The 16,031-nt window shown below is 40.0% G+C and overlaps 2 protein-coding genes across 14 annotated transcripts in view; both read right to left on the bottom strand.

The window, feature by feature from the left end:
* Positions 1–46: 46 nt before the first annotated feature.
* Positions 47–8,516, bottom strand: LOC122866357 (poly(U)-binding-splicing factor PUF60-like). Of its 10 annotated transcripts, none has more exons than XM_044175921.1 (12): positions 8,377–8,447; positions 7,720–7,816; positions 7,397–7,492; positions 6,701–6,790; positions 6,141–6,191; positions 4,872–5,033; positions 4,627–4,719; positions 3,089–3,302; positions 2,776–3,008; positions 2,031–2,163; positions 834–1,081; positions 47–720 (listed from the first exon to the last, which is right to left on the bottom strand). In XM_044175921.1, the coding sequence occupies exons 3-12, from the start codon at positions 7,472–7,474 to the stop codon at positions 421–423; spliced, it is 1,602 nt and encodes a 533-aa protein (XP_044031856.1). In that variant the 5' UTR covers positions 7,475–7,492; positions 7,720–7,816; positions 8,377–8,447; the 3' UTR covers positions 47–420. The 10 variants fall into 10 exon arrangements, with proteins under 10 accessions (XP_044031856.1, XP_044031857.1, XP_044031854.1 ...); XM_044175922.1 differs by having other exon boundaries at positions 8,318–8,439; XM_044175919.1 differs by lacking the exon at positions 7,720–7,816 and having other exon boundaries at positions 8,377–8,515.
* A 1,120-nt stretch (positions 8,517–9,636) lies between these two features.
* Positions 9,637–16,031, bottom strand: part of LOC122866349 (nuclear receptor-binding protein 2-like) — a 42,959-nt gene continuing 36,564 nt past the window's right edge. Inside the window, exons 5-18 of one of the 4 annotated variants that reach the window (XM_044175887.1) lie at positions 15,896–15,936; positions 15,708–15,802; positions 15,526–15,549; positions 15,332–15,418; positions 14,692–14,747; positions 14,507–14,602; positions 14,110–14,242; positions 13,795–13,897; positions 13,637–13,687; positions 13,410–13,545; positions 12,844–12,918; positions 12,596–12,659; positions 12,123–12,178; positions 9,637–11,969 (exon numbers count right to left, since the gene is read on the bottom strand). In XM_044175887.1, coding sequence (XP_044031822.1) covers positions 11,883–11,969; positions 12,123–12,178; positions 12,596–12,659; positions 12,844–12,918; positions 13,410–13,545; positions 13,637–13,687; positions 13,795–13,897; positions 14,110–14,242; positions 14,507–14,602; positions 14,692–14,747; positions 15,332–15,418; positions 15,526–15,549; positions 15,708–15,802; positions 15,896–15,936 — 1,104 coding nt within the window. In that variant the 3' untranslated portion in view covers positions 9,637–11,882. The remainder of the gene's footprint in view (positions 11,970–12,122; positions 12,179–12,595; positions 12,660–12,843; positions 12,919–13,409; positions 13,546–13,636; positions 13,688–13,794; positions 13,898–14,109; positions 14,243–14,506; positions 14,603–14,691; positions 14,748–15,331; positions 15,419–15,525; positions 15,550–15,707; positions 15,803–15,895; positions 15,937–16,031) is intronic. The other 3 variants (XM_044175888.1, XM_044175889.1, XM_044175890.1) reach the window with 3 other exon arrangements.

Genomic DNA, 16,031 nt, shown 5'->3' with positions numbered 1-16,031 from the left:
TAAGGATTCTTCATTTAAAAACAATTCATAAAAAATTGCATCACACTTTTTGTGGACAAACAATAACCTTTAATTGTAGAAAGAAAGTGTTTACATGTCCCGGCAATTTAATCAAACAAACAAAAACAAAAGGAGATAAAGCAGGAAAACTTAAATGTTTTACAAGGTCGGATTACAAAAAATTTGAAACTTGCACTAAAAAGGAGTCTTCACAGGTCACAAAGCAAAATCTGACACGTAAATATTTTTAATGATTCCCCGAAAGAGGTGGTTTAACATTAATATCAACAGCAATTTAAAAAAGAAAATAAAAACATAATTACAAGTTTCAGAGGCCCGCATCTCTAGCTGCAGTGACTGTGGCTGAAAGGAGTTTGGGCAACAGGTAGGGATGGGTGCTGGTGAACCATTTCAGACACTTTATGCAGAGAGGTCACTGCTGTTGAAACGGTCTTGGTCGTACACCTCTGCGACAACTTTGCGACCTCCGAACCAGCGGTCATTGAGGGCCTGGATAGCTTTGTTCATCTCTGAGGCCATGGAAAACTCTACAAAGATTTTGACAATGATATCTGCATCCTCTTCTTCTCCTTGCTTTTCCTGGTATATGATGACTCTGTTGACGCAGCCAAATTTCCCGCACTCTTCTGTCACCTCGCCCTCCAGGTCGTCGTCAATGTCCTCTGGTCCAACCATATTTCGAAGCACCATCACTGTGGACTGGAGAGGAACAAGGTAAGAATTTAATAAGTGAAGAAAACAAACAAACAAACAAACAAACATCACTGTGCTAACATCAATTTCCTTTTACCGCCACTTTTCCCAAATCTCACCTCTGATTTTCTAAGGAGTTTCTGCATCACCATATGTCTGGCACTGCTGCCTGAGATGCTCATGTGCTCTTGGTCACTCAACATCTCCTGCCCCGTACCGTCCTGCAGCATCTCCTCTTTCTCGTCTTTCCTCTCTTGTTGGTTGGAGCCACCAGCTTGATTAGACAGGACTGGCGGTGATGCGAGCACAGGGTTCACAAGACCAACCTGGGGAAGTACTGGTATGGGAGGACGCACTGGAGTCACACCTTTTTAAAAAGGAAAGGCAGACATGCAGTCAGTGACATCAAATGTGCAAATAGGCATACACAACAACAAACAACCTTGGTCAAGTAATTACTTACAAAGCATGTGCCAATTTAAGGTGATCAACCACAATCATTATGGGTGGAGTTAAATTAAATATTGATCCGGTTTTCAATCAAATGTTTGAGAGCTTTCAACTTCATCCCAACTTAGCAGTGATTTTTACCATTACAGTGGGCTAAAATAAACCCATCCTGTAAGATTTAATCTCCTTTAATGATTTGCCCATGACTAAAATTGTAAGCTGTATCAAGACATCTGGGAGGCCTTCCCAATTGGCAAGATACTGTATTTGTGAATCATACAAATGTGGTTCCTCATTTAGCAATTTGTACCACAGATATTACTCAGTGCCTTCAGAGATTGCGACAGTGTTACAACTTAACAATGCCTTTTTCAAATATCACCCATGTACTCATGTTTTTTTTAAAAAAGGACCTAAAACAAAGAAGGAGCTTTGTTGCATTAAGCTAAACTCTCATATCTTAATACAAGCATTGTGAAGATTACGACACTAAGCTTTTAACTAAAAATTAAGCAAACTAAGAATATAATTCTGGCATATATGGTCCACTCTGTAGCCATGTTGAAAATTGAAAAAGGTATAGTAAGGATAATGGGAGAGGAATACATTTGTATAATGTTTTCTGGTTATGTTTGTCACCAGTTACCTAGTAATTTACCTAGAAAGAAAAATGATATTCACGAAGTATTATTCATTGCAAAACAAAGAAAGCAGTTTACAGACCTTTTGAAAAGTGTCAGAAGTTTCAAAACAATAGGTTAAAACCCACAAAGTTGCATTGCGTGTAAAGGTGTATGTTTAAAACAGCACTATAAACCACATTTAAGATTTATTAAACACCTAGTTTTATAAAAATGAGCACTCACTCATGTGTTGGTACACACCTGTGATGACCCCTGGTGCCTGGGCAGCCATAACAGCCTGAGGTATTCCCATTTGCTGACTGAGAAGTTGGGGCGCAGCTAACGCCCCCAGGACTGATGCGCCGGCTACAGCCTCCTTAAGAGAGGGGGGCCGAAGACATTAGGTAAGGGAAACACACAGAACACAGCACAAGGCAGCACAGTCAACGATCACACAGCATGGCACAGAGTGAGCTCAACCTTGCCTCTCTTTAGTGAGAATCAAGGTCGCCACCATTATTTCAGTACAGATTTACTAACAAGATCAACTATTCTTAGTAAGTCATAAATATACAGTAGTGACGTTAAACTTTTCAATCATGACATTCTACAAGGAACATAACTGTCTGGTAATCATTGCAGCTGTCAATGTGTTTGTGCTAACTAAGAGAGAAGACTCTTAGCTTACACACCCAATCAGTGAATGGGAGGAGCTTTCATTACTTACTATTCAAAGTATACTATACAAACGGAAATTAAATCTTAAAATTCTGTTTATTTTAAACACATTAAACTGGATAAAAGCCCAAAAGATTAAGCCCAGAATGTCTATTTCATGGCTGTTAAACTGACACTGTGTCTGGGCAACTACTGTTTTTATGTGATCCCTACAAAACTGGCCTTCTCCCAGTCACCTCAATAAAAACGTCTATGCCCATTTTATCTGTGCTTTTGGTGTCAATTCTAGCTAGATCTGAGTTATATTTACCTGGAAGGCCATTAAATCCCTTTGGAAGGGATTCATACTTGCCTGGGCCGTTATCTTAGCGGTGGCTGCCGCTGCAGCCACAGCTGCAGCAGGCGGCAGACCACCAGGGGTCGTGGGGGTCAGTAGGGGCATGGGCGGAGTCACTGCTTTGCCCACCCGTAGGTACTGACCCCCCAGGTCAAAGAGGTTCATAGAAGACACAGCATCCAGGGCTGACTGAGGCTTTTCATACTCTGTAAGTGAATAAAATAGTAGTTAATAGCAGAGCAGGGTAATACATAGATCACGAGCGAATGAGGGCCCTCCAGCTCACCAATGAAGCCAAAGCCTCTGTGTCGCCCTGTGGTGGGGTCTCTGGCTAACGTGCAAGACTTGATCCTTCCGAAGGCCTCAAACACACTCTTGATGTCATCGTCTGACAGGTCTGGGTGGACGGACGCCACGTAGATCCGGTTAAAGGCGCGCGCCTCCTCTGCCAGCTGGTCAATGATGGGTTGCGCCTGACCGATGTTACTTGGCCGCCCAACCTATAGCACAGATCATACCAGCAGGGCTACTAAGTAAGGGGTTTATATTACCAACCGAGAACGCACCCCCGCAAAACGCTAACTTTTTGGCAGCCACGAGTTCAGTCAAAGCCACTCTCCTCCTACAATCATGATTGTGTCATGATTGTAGGAGGAGAGTGGCTCTCCTGTTAAATATTGCTGGTTATGCTTAGGTGCATGCCCATTACTACACTTTAAAAAGACCTGATAAAGAGGTTTTAACATCTGAAAAAGCACTTAACATTTCTAGCCTATGTCATTCTATCACTCTTATACTGGCCACCAGGTACAAAATACTCTAACACTTACTTTTTTTTTTCTCCTCTTCAAAACATGACCAGAACACTTAAACTGTGAACAATACTTTAAGTCCTATGGAGATCACTTGGCACTTTTCAGCGCTCCCTCATTTTAAAATGATTACAAATTCAAAACCAGCCTGACTGTCAAACTGTCTCTTAGGGATGTCGGTCAGCTGAGCACCAACATGCATCTGATCACTGTACAAACACTCAGATTCTTGATGAGTTATGTAAAATAGATAAAATGTCAGCTCTCATTACACAAGTGAAAAACAATGTAACTTTCCATTTATGTAGTACCAAATATCACTTAACTTACAATGCAAATACAAAACCGATTTTGCAAATAACTGACACTATCAACTAAGGAACTGCAGCTTTATTTCAAAACACCAGATTCATTCATAGTGTAACTAGCTGAGTTGGTGGCAACACTGTAAAGGGAACGCATAAAATGTCTCTCGCTACAGCTACGCACTCTGACAACTTCCTGTCTTTTTCAAAACTGAGCTCCCTATGTAAGACGAACATTTAAGTGGGACTGGGATCTGTACTACAGATGGGGCGGCCAAGCAACACCAACCAGGCGCAGCCCATCATCAGCACATCATGGACACAGAGTGACGCCACGCGCCGCTGGGCATCCTACTGGAACTGGTCACTAAAATAGCTTTGATGACATCATGGAAGCATAACACAACAGACAGTACACTAAACATACACCCAGACATACACACAACACACGCACCTGGAAATCAACAGACACAGAAAAGCAGAGAGAGAGAGAGAGAAATTTGTCACATATGAGTAATTTTAAGTCATTCAAGCATCACAAAAGCAGTTAATTAACAAATTGACTGTTTCCCAAATGCCAGGAAGGTATCCAAATCCCTTGTTAATCAAACTACACCCAATATAAATAGAAAAAGGAAATATTAAAAAATTTCCCTTTATCCATGTGTTAGACCTTGAGAGATAACTCATATCTCCAGACAACTTACCTTAATGTTTCGCCCCCCCAACATGACTGAGTTCATCTGCTCCAGAGCCAGCTGAGCAGCCTCTGGCACATCATACTCCACAAAGGCAAACCCCTGCACAATCAGACAAAATGCCAAAAAAAAGCAAAAAAAAAAAAAAAACAGAACATAAAACTTTGAAGACTTAGGCAGCTTTAAATAATTAAAATCTAGGTGGAACAGGAGAATTATTTATATCATGTTCAAGACTTGTTAAAATGACAGACCTTGTGTTTCATTGTAACAGAATCCCAAGACATGTCAATGCTCTTGATTGGGCCGAAGGGGGCAAAGGCCTGTCTGATGGTGTCCTCACCAAGCTCATAGTATATGGAGCCCACATACACCCGACACATGATGGCTAGAGCACGTTGCCGCTGAGCTGCCACCTGCCAATCGGGGAAAATAACACATGATCAGCATTAAGAGGGTAAAAGAAAGGAAGACAAACACACACACACACAAATAATAAATGTGTATTTTCTACTGTGCTTGCTTTCCCCAAACATAGTTAGAGGCCAATTCCAAGTTAGGGTGTTGGACGGGTAAATGGGGTAATAATGGGTATACTGTAATTAATGGACAGAACTGTGTGAAAAAAATGCTAACATGTATAACAGTTATAAAATATAGATTTCACCACTTGTAATTACAATATGACCTATAATCTGTTACTATTGAACAGATATATGGAGGAAAACACACTGAAGTGATTGACATGCACAGCCCTCACAAATATTTGGCTTCAGTAACTGACCTGTAGTCCAGGGATGCAAGTAAGGTAACAAAAGTAATCGTGGAGTTCAAACGAAATCCATACAAAGTCTTGATGAAAGCATTTGAAACTTTCTTCTCAAGTCTAAGGGGAGGGATGGTTTAACCACCGAAAGTTGCTGTGTTTTACTGATGCCTTTAAGTCAGCCTGCTTCTGTTAATTTCATTCTATTACCAACAAAATCTAACATGTGCCTAATTCATGACATAATGGAAAGTTGACTTGTTCATTGACAGATAAAACTTGACTTTGAGATGGCCAAAAGATCCCTGTTCCAGCAGTTCTCTCATTTTGGTCCATTAAAGGGATTGCTATCCCTCTTTCGTCCCATGCCAATAACTGTTTTTAAATCTAGCAAATGCATATTTTTCAGAGAGAAGTGACTTTTCTCACATTCATAGAACCTTTATAAAGTCATTTAAAAAGGCTGTTAACAGCCAAAGTGCTTTGGCTATCTTCTACAAAATACTAATGCAAATGATCCGATTGCGACTCAAGAAAACAAATAACAAGTGCTTCAATAATTAACACTCATCTCACAAAAGATGACGGACGTGGTCGCAGGTACACTAGCAGTAGAAAGCCATGTTTTCTTACAAAATATGCATTCTTTGGTTAGATAAAAAGGCAGGGATTGTTGCCAAGGCAACCAATAAAAGAAGGGTAACAGTCCTTTTCCATTGGGAATGCGCACAGAAAAAAGATTTAATAATCTATTGACCGATTGTAAAGGTGAGAGAGGATCTCCAAAGCCCATTGTCACTGCTGCCATCTGAAAGACAGTAAAGATGAAAAAAGTGCTGAAAAGTAGGTTAGGTATCCCTTAGCTTTGCTTTTTCAAAATTGTCATTGCTTTGCTAGATAGACAAAAGCGGTTAGGCTAACACCATATTCAGACACTCCCTCTAAACAACATACAGTTTGGGGAGTTGCCTCCCCTATCTAAATTACAAATTACCACACAGCAATAAACATAAACAAGTCCCCTTTAAAAGTACAAAGCATTTAACATGATAACCAATGCCTTCATGACGATCTTCTCCATCTGAAAAAGAGCAGAGGCAAAAGCAAGGGCACATGGTCTACACATGTGGTCTTTTTCACAGCATGGTGGAGAAGGGAGTAAGACTTCCAAGAGACAGACATCTGAATCGAGAGATGTCTGAGTTATTAATGTATGAAAAGGCTAAGATATTCTGTCTAGAATCAAGACTCACAGGCGACACGTGCATTACAAAAACGTTGGTTTGGCAGAGTACCCAAAACTTTTACACATCTCACCTGCAGGTTGGTGAGCTGCTGTTGCTGATGGGCGATGGTCTGCTTCACCAACACACTCTTAATGCTTTGTTCCATGGCATACTTCTTTGCCTGGGAAAGAAGAAAAGTAATTTCTCATATGACCAAACACTTGTTATAACATTACTAACTACTACAACTACATTTTGACAGATACTGTATCAGTACATTCACATGTACACAAGAGCATTCAGAGGAATCAGATTATGCAGGACAGTTGGACACTGCGTTTACATGCACTGTAGTAACCCAGTTACTGTAAATTCACGTATACATGCAGCAGGTCAAAATTTTAGAAGTGTGACTTACTCAATGTAAGTGGACACCAACTTTTTTTCTCTCTTTTTTTTACTTTTAGAGGCTACTTTGTGTTAATTTTCAGTCAGACTTTGGAAGAAATTATTTTAAACATGAGGATGCATCTTTATATGTAATGATGTCTCTTTTCATGCACCCATGTCTTTGTCATGCAAATGCAAACCAGTAAAAAGCACCTTTAAAAAAAAACCAAAAAAAAAAAAAAAAAAAAACACACCTTGTTACACATACAGGGCCAAAAAAAAAAAAAAAGTGCTCCAGGAGCACTGTTTTTACTCATAAACTCACACCAGTAATTACATTACTACACTAAGGACATTTAGTAGCATAGGCAGATACTGTATGTCAGGGGTTTCCTACCCTCTGAAGTGCCTCCTGCTGCTCTGGGGTGAGAGGCGGAAGGCCAAGCTTGGAGCCTGTGCCCTGTCCATTCTCCATCGTCAGAGCTTCTCCTCCCTGCAATTCAGAAACAGCAATTTATTTAAAATAAAAAAAGACAGACATCTGGAGCATAAATACCTGCCTTTATATACATCTATAACTACATTTACCCAGTAAGAAAATTCCTGTGTTGCAATCAGAAGTCACAACACCTCATACAGCACAGATTATCATTAAAAATGTTGGCATATACAGGACATACACCCGGATTTAAACCAAGTGGGACCGGACGAACTCCTTACCTACGCAACCCGCTAATCGCTGGGTCCACCAGACTGAGGCAGGAAAGCCCCCGAGGGAAAGAGGACTGACGGGGAAGCTTTAACAATTCAACAAATTCTAGGGGAAATAAAAAATGCCTTCAGACTAACAATAAGAGAAAAGGCAGCTAGCATTATTTTACATTGCAGTCTACACATAGCCAACCCGTCTTTCCTTAGACTTTAGTCTGCTAACGTTAGCGTGATGCACATGAATGCTAATGATGGTTTTCATCCTAAAATGTTAGCTAAAATAGCAATAACGTGCTAAGTTTAAACCTTAGCCGAAGACGTGTTTAGCTAAAGTCGATATGGACAGTAACTATGACCATTCTTTATTACCCCTCAGTGGCCTTAACTGCATAATTATTACAAAAAGCACTACATGATTAGCGAGGCCTGGGTTCTTTTTAGCTTACGACAACGGTATCTTTGTTGCTAGCAAGGCGCTAGCTGATATTAGCTAAGCTCTCATTACTATGGCGCGCGAAGCAAGCTGTATTTTCCCCACTGAGATATATCGTCGATTTACAGGATATTTAGTACAATTAAATTCTAACAAACATCGCGTATTACTTACGCAACGACCACTGTCGCTGAAAAAGATTAACGTGTCACTTTATCAAGGAATTTATTTACCGCAGTCTCCGTAACCGCCATGAAGCACACCTTCTTGGAGAGGCCCACACACCACAACGCTCGCGAGATCTTGACGTTTTCGATGGACGATATCGCGATAGATGAAACCTCGCGATGACAGAGGGGGGGATGGGGAGTGTTGAATACCTTTCATCTATGAACCTTTCACGGTTAAAGGTGTTACAAATAATGTAATGAGCCACCTGATTCTGTGACCTGATTAGGAATTACAACCTTATTTCTACTGCCAGTGTTTTAATCAAATACTGTATTTAGATGGCGCCTTCGTGGTACTGAATTTAGGTTTACACATTTTGGTAGCTGTTAACCAAAAATTATGACCCTCATAGATACAGGAAGTGTCCCAAATTTTGATAGCTGTTAGTACAAGTTGTGATCACATTCCTTAGATACAATCACAAATGTATATAGTTGTGATAGTTAACACCCAACCTGTCAATATTATCAGATAATCCGGAAATTGTTGTACCACTTCCTTCCCCTACAATGTTTTTTTTTTTTTTATAATAGAGAATCTCTGAACCAAGGTTACAGCTACACTACCTAGTGCAAGAATTTAATGGGACAAGTTACCCAATTTAAAATATAACTCATGGTCTTGTAATTGTTTTATAGTTTATATGCTTGTAACAGACTGAATCCACCAATGTTTGTTTTTCAATGTTTACTGTTCCTGTTAGTAGCTCATGACAGAGGTACAAGCACCTTCATGTACTTTTTGTGTTTGTTAAGTGTGCTTTATATCTATCTGATATAAATCTGCCTTCAGGCTGACTCAATTGACTCAACTGGTCCTAAACTACATTTAGTTTTTCTCCCAATAATAATGTCTTATTCTTTGTAGATGGATTTCTAATACCTACATACATTTTTTTTAAGCCTGTACTCAAACTTAAAGATCTTCAAGATCTACTGTTCCTTTTGCTAAATATGTTTAATTTAGCTATTGTGAATATAACTCTGACATTGTAACTGTGATATGACCTGAAAGACAGAGTGAGAATATGTATGAGTGATATTCATTTGCTACAGTGATAAAATTATTTTTATCAGTATAATTTGCATTACCAAGACATTGGAGACGCCTACTAAAAAAAAAAAAAAAGATGTGGACATGTGTGTAAATGTGGACATATACTCAATATATACTAGGATATGTCTCAGAGTTGTGAACTCAGAATGGCCAACATTGAACCCTAATCATATAAATAAATAAATCCTAATCATTTCAGACATAACCAACATGTCACATATTGTTTATTGTCATGTATTTAATTGCAGTAGCTACAATATTAAACAAAGGTTTAAGTAGAACACATCCAAAGGCAAGTTTCATTCAACATATTCACGGGGGGAAAAATTCATATGACATAAAATAAGACTGATATGGATAGGGTTTTTTCATGTTTACACAGTCTAAACATTCATTTTCTTGGTCAGGTCCCCTCTGGAACTGAACTGTGACTGACAAAGGCAAAATGCAAAGTGTTGAATGGTTGCAGGCTATTAAGACATGCATTTTACTAGATCAGATGAGAGCAACAGTGGCACTGCTTTGCATTGACAGTTTGTCTAAAAGTAAACCCCTTTAATAGCCACAAACAAATATGTACATCACAGCCTCTAGTAGGTGAATGTCTGGGAGAATTCATGGCTCCTGTCTTCAGAGACACACTGATAAGAAGGCTTGACACAGAGTAGACTAAGTAAGTACTGTAAGCAATGACTGTACAGCAGTGTAACTGCTATGAAACCGTGACTTTACAGTCCCAGGAAACAAATGAAGCAGCGCTAATTGAGTCTGACAAACAAGAGTATACTGCTGAAGACCGATCAGACAATTCACTTTTGTTTTTTACTGTCCAGTTTTGTTCAGGAAAAATCCACCCAAATGCTAGTCTTTTACCGTGCCAAGATTGGGTTCTTGACAAGAAAATCTGGCAGAGCTGAAGGGATGTATTTCTATTTTTGTGTTTGTGTGGGCTGCAGTGCAATCAATTCCAAAGTTCACACTGATATTGCCTGAGAGATTATTTTTTATCACCTGCAGCCCATGCAGGACTAGTATTGTTTGCGAAAATACTATAACCATACATTCTTACAGATATTTGGGTAGATTATTCCTTTAAAAACACCTCTAAACACATCTACAAAAGAAATTTGATGTTAGAAAATATCCTCAGATGATTTGGGAAGTACCACAAAAATAAGTGTATTAGTAATATTTATCAACAATATGGCAATTTTTATTAACAAGTCTTAAGATCACATCACCAACACCCTTCCTCCCACTTATATAGGACTATGATTTTACTTTACAAGCTTCCTGTGATGTATTCCAGTTTTTGTACACGAGCTGCAGGTCTTGCCAAACTAATATTGACTGCAGCAGAGAGCATTTTATCCCGATCCATATGTCCAATATACAGTGGCTGCAACTCTTGATAGAGCTGCCATTACCAGGTGCTCACCAAGCTCATCTTCACATTCACTCAGGCTGACTATGTGGACTCATGATAAGAGATGGGAACTAGTCCGAATCAATGCATCTGATTTTAAAACTGTAAAATTGCTAAGTTGGGTATGATGCCGTTTTATTAGGAAATTTTAACCAAAGTACATTGCCATATCAGGCACTTCTTTGGCTTTCAGAACACTTTCACAGGGAAATCCCTTAAGAGCACTCCAGGCTAAAAGAGAGGCATCATCTCATTGCCCGTCACTACATTTAGGCATGGTGTGTTTAGCTCTGGGAGAAATAGCCTTTAACCCAAGAGTGCAGTGAGGTGTGTTAACTTTGCAGGTCATTAAAAGTAAAGCAAAAAAAGACTTGTGCAAAGCTTCTATTGTTCACAGTTAAACAGAAATAAATAAGTCAACTGAATGAGTATTAACAGTGCATGGTGGACGGAATATTAAATTCCTAAAACGGTAATAAACTGAAGGTTCTGGCTTGTAAGGGAGAGAGGCTTTAGTAAATCACTGTGTTTACAATTAAAAGTAAATAATCACCAATCAAAGTGGACATTGGAGTGCAAACGAGGCTTATGAGCAATAAAACGTCCTTCTGAAAACATAGCTGCGGCATTTGTAAGTAAAACACATCTGTTCTGAATAGTGGCATTATGGAAAATCTAAGTTGTCAAGATATCTTAAGGCATGATAGCCCTTTTAGGCAGGGAGTTTGTCAATCTTCCACTGCTTTTTGGGATTGCTGAACACAGTCATGATGCCTCTGGCCCTCCAACCAGAGGTGCCTTCGGTTCCTTTCTCAGTGCTGGCGTTTCCTCCATCTCTCTGGGATGATTTACTGACTGTCAAGGCCCAGCGTCCTTCTGTATTTGTCCCCTTTTTATCCCCAGCTGGGCCCTCCGTTCCCTCAGTTCCCGGCTGTGTGATCCTGCCTGCTGCCCTCTCCCTTTCTCAATCCATGTGGTCAATGCCTGGGCCCCTCTTTCCGAGCCAGTCGCTGCCGTGACCCCTCCTCACTGTGTGCTCCCAGAGGCGAGCGCTCGGACCCGGTGACGGCTGATGGCGTCCTCCAGGAACCCTGCTACCTTCTCACTGTCCTCCTACAAAGCACACAGGACATTTTTAATACTAGATATGAAATTCCAGTGCTACTTAATGAGTTCCTGTTTTGTTTAGAAATGCAAAAATCACAGTAAGGACATGTATCCATTGTTGTTGATCAAGAACAAAAATAAATAAGCTTTTATATCCACCTCATTTATGAAGGCGTAGTGAACAAGTTCACTGGCAAGGTCTTTGGAGGTGTCAGCTGAAAGTTTCACATGAAATATTTCAGTTACAAAAATCTGTGATGAAAATGAACCTATAGAGTAAAGGATAAGTATGGTGATTTTTATTATTGTCAACAAATCCCATAAAAGACCCAAATTCACAATGAATCAATCCAGCTTTCCAGCTGATTTAAATACTGAGCTTTAAAAAAATAAATAAATAAATTAAATTATAATTTGTGAGCTTTTTTAAGGATTTATGTTTTTATTAGGAACCAATGGACTTGGGTCTGAGAGCCTCAGAAAGGCCACAGAAAGGCTGGGGAAGTCAGAAGGTAATGAGAGACAGACTGATGCTTTGGTGGCTTTGGTCTTTTCAGGGAATTTGTAGGCAATAAAAAAAATATCGAAAAATGCTGTCCTTATCCTTCAATGCAAAGTTCTGGTCAACTTACTTGGAAGGATGTCACAGCTAAGCTGCCTATGAAGTTTGTCATCCATCTTCAGAAACAAAGAGAGCTAGGGAGAGATCAAAAAGTCAAATTTAAGTCAAGCCGGATTTATGTTTAACCACCATAACTGACTGGTCTTCTAAAATAAATGCTGTACTTCAATGGTACAGAGATGTTACTGGCAAAAAGACCAACATGCTTGATTATTAAGGAGCCTAACAAAAGAGTTCATACTAAAATGTGCAAAGTACCTGTAATACTATGCGACTCACATGAGTTTTGGTCCCTTCTTCATTTGACTCCAAATTACAGTGCATCTGAACAACCTACAACACCAACCGACAAAAAACAATCAGAGAGTAATAAACACAGCAAAATGGGGACACAGCAAAAATATGTTTAATATGTTTTGGGTGATAATAAACGGGCATAATAGTAATAATAATAATAAACTGACATGCCCACAAACACACGCAGGTCCTATTACATATTTTATATAAGCAATAGGCACAACAATACTGTCCTAACATCTTTGGTAACGACACATATTCAATGTAGGGGCACTAATGATGCTAAACCAGAAACAACCAAAAGGGAGGTCTTTTTATGAGTAAACAACTTCAGTGGTACATTATGTTGTATCCCCAATCTTGCATTCTTGCCACATTGCAGAAAGTAGACTGTAAACATATTCCTCCATTTTACCCACTCCAACATCACATAAGTATTGTTTCTGCCTGTAGTTTAGTGGTATATAACCTCAGACAACGTAGAAATGTTTGCTCTACACTTTTGTGGTGATGTCTGAAAGTCTAACCTTCCTTGTTTCCGTCTCCTGGGGTTCAGGAGTCGGCGTCTTGACCGTCTCAACCTGCTCCTGAGACAAGGAGAGGGCGCGAGGGACGGGGTGAGGCCGAGACGAGGCGAAGTTCATCAAGGGGTAAATCCCATTCCTTAGGGGAGGAAAGGTTGTTGAACTTCATGCTGCAGTCACATGGTAATTACACTGATACAAAATTAGTCATATACTGTAGTTCCACTTACTTGACATCCTCCAGAAACTTGTCAAGTTCCAAAGGGGACACGTGGGAATATCTATAGGACATGAAGAAACACACAGAAGAGCACAGTGAGTGTTGTGCTTGATATGTCATAGGATACTGACAAGTAGAAAAAGATACGAGGTGCTCGTGTGATTTTACTTGAGCTGAACTCCCTGTCTATCTTCATGTTTAATCTCTGCCATGACGGCGTTGGGGTCAAAGGACTTGGTTTTCTCCTCCACACAGTTTTCTGGAAGCAAGTCTGTCGATGCAAGACGAGATGCAAGTTTGGAAATTAGTAAACTGATTTTATTCGACAGTAAGTGTTCTTTTTTTTGCTTTCAATATATATTCTGAATTGCAACAGATGTATCTTTTCAAAATCATATTTTTTTAGACCTTAAATTACTCGACTGTATGCTAAAGCTAGCAAATATATTGTATAACCCATGATGGAGGAGGTGAGAAACTCACACTGGTTGTTGATGAGGCAGTGGGCGGCGAGCAGTTTGAGGGAGTGGACCTCGAACAAGACTCGGTGGAACAGAAGGTCGTGAGCCGTAGGACGGAGCTTAGCTTCATGGCGCAAACATGACTGGGTGAACTCCTGCAGAAAGCCATGAGACAGTGAGTCCAACACATAACTACATGACTGTTCAGTATGACCCAGTTTACTATGCATCACTCTGTGTTCTGCATTGGATTTCCTGGTTTTACAGAAACATTCACTCTAAAACAAATAAACCTAGAAGCAAGGTGGTATGTGTAGGCGAGTGTTGAAGGAGTAATGTGGGACAGTTTGTCTTTATCTCCATGTTTCCATTGGTTGCACTGCTGTATATTTAGGACATGAAGTATTTGTGAGACTCACTCTCATGAGAGGGTCTTCCAGAGATTGACCTGCATTGACGATGGCCTCCTTGGACACAGCAGTATCTCCATTGGCCTGGATCTCCAGTACTGCCATCTAGGGGTACAAATAATCTGTTAACACAATCACACATGAACACACACGCACACACAAAGAGGGGAATCTTACAGATCTGTTTCTCTCACCTCTAGAGCACAGATGCCAAAGGAGAAAATGTCTATGGCATAATCATCTTCGCCAGCTAGAAACAGAAAAGGAGAAGCAAAGATGAGGGAGGTGAGACACTTAGATAACTTGAAGGAGAAGCTTACCTAAAATGAAAATGTAGTTATTATTTAGTCTGTATCTTTTTGTTTTGTGCTTCTTTTACTTCTAAAAGAAGCACAAAACACCCCATCGAATGCCTCCAAATAATCTGTGTGGAGTAATACAAATGTTTTGTGGCCAGTCGATTTCACTGTGGCTCCAATAATCCAGACATTTACCTCATCATCTCCTACAATTACAGTCATTTGGTCAGAATTCCCACAACTCTCTGATGTTTTCTACACGCTGCTGTCAACAAAACATTTGGATTTCACTGCAAAATGCTTATTTTAGAGCTATGTAAAGATAGTGTGGGAAAAGGACAGCATGGAACAGCAGGGGCTAACTTGCTGTCTGATTTTGGAAACATCAGTGGAGTTTAAAGTCACATTAGGCTAAGGAGGTAATGACTGAATTTTCACTTTGGGGTGAATCATTCAGTAAAGAATGAATGAAGAGGGATTTGATAGAAAACAAGGAGCAGAAAGCTACACACAAGCTGCGCTCCATCACACGTACCTCCATATTCTGGAGCAAAAAAATGAAGATTCCTCTGCTCATCGCGATGCTGCCTCCCTTTACCATGGACACTGGCATCTGGAAACACTGGTTAGAGAAGACAAACAACAAGGACAGATTAGCTGGAATAAACTGATGGACAGAGATGACACCAATGAAAACATATCTAACATACAAAATTATCTATTTCTTACCATTAACAAATAGCCGATGCCACACTGTGGAAAGAAAATTAAGCATAATTGAGATATTTATTCTATTTAGTCAAACTGCAGAGATTCATTTAGTGAATCCAGAAATCCACCGTCTCCACAGTCCACAACATGGGTGGCCAGTGCTGGTTGTAGTAACATAAAAAGCCCCGCTGGGAGCAGACCTGAGCCGATCTTGATGAGGCCGTTGTGCTGAATGAAGATGGTGTCGCACGTCAGGTTGCCATGGATTATTGGTGGGTCACAAGAGTGCAGATAACTGCCAGCAAACAATTAAATGTCTGGTTAATGTGATGGCTTTGATAATGGAAATCTCTCATGATAAAATCCTGGGGAAGAAATCAGTCAGTACCTGAGGGCAGAGAGAATCTGGGTGCACCATCTCTTCCAGGCCTAAAATGTAGCGCAACAGAGCAACATGAATCCTCTAAAGACACAAATTTGCTCCACTGAGGGCATATGGATATTTATACTGCGCTGTAATACAC

This window comes from Siniperca chuatsi, linkage group LG19 (assembly GCF_020085105.1).
Source record: "Siniperca chuatsi isolate FFG_IHB_CAS linkage group LG19, ASM2008510v1, whole genome shotgun sequence".
Taxonomy (NCBI): Eukaryota; Metazoa; Chordata; class Actinopteri; order Centrarchiformes; family Sinipercidae; genus Siniperca; species Siniperca chuatsi.
The sequence above is the reverse complement of the archived record's forward strand: the minus strand, read 5'-3'. Positions and strand labels throughout refer to the sequence as shown.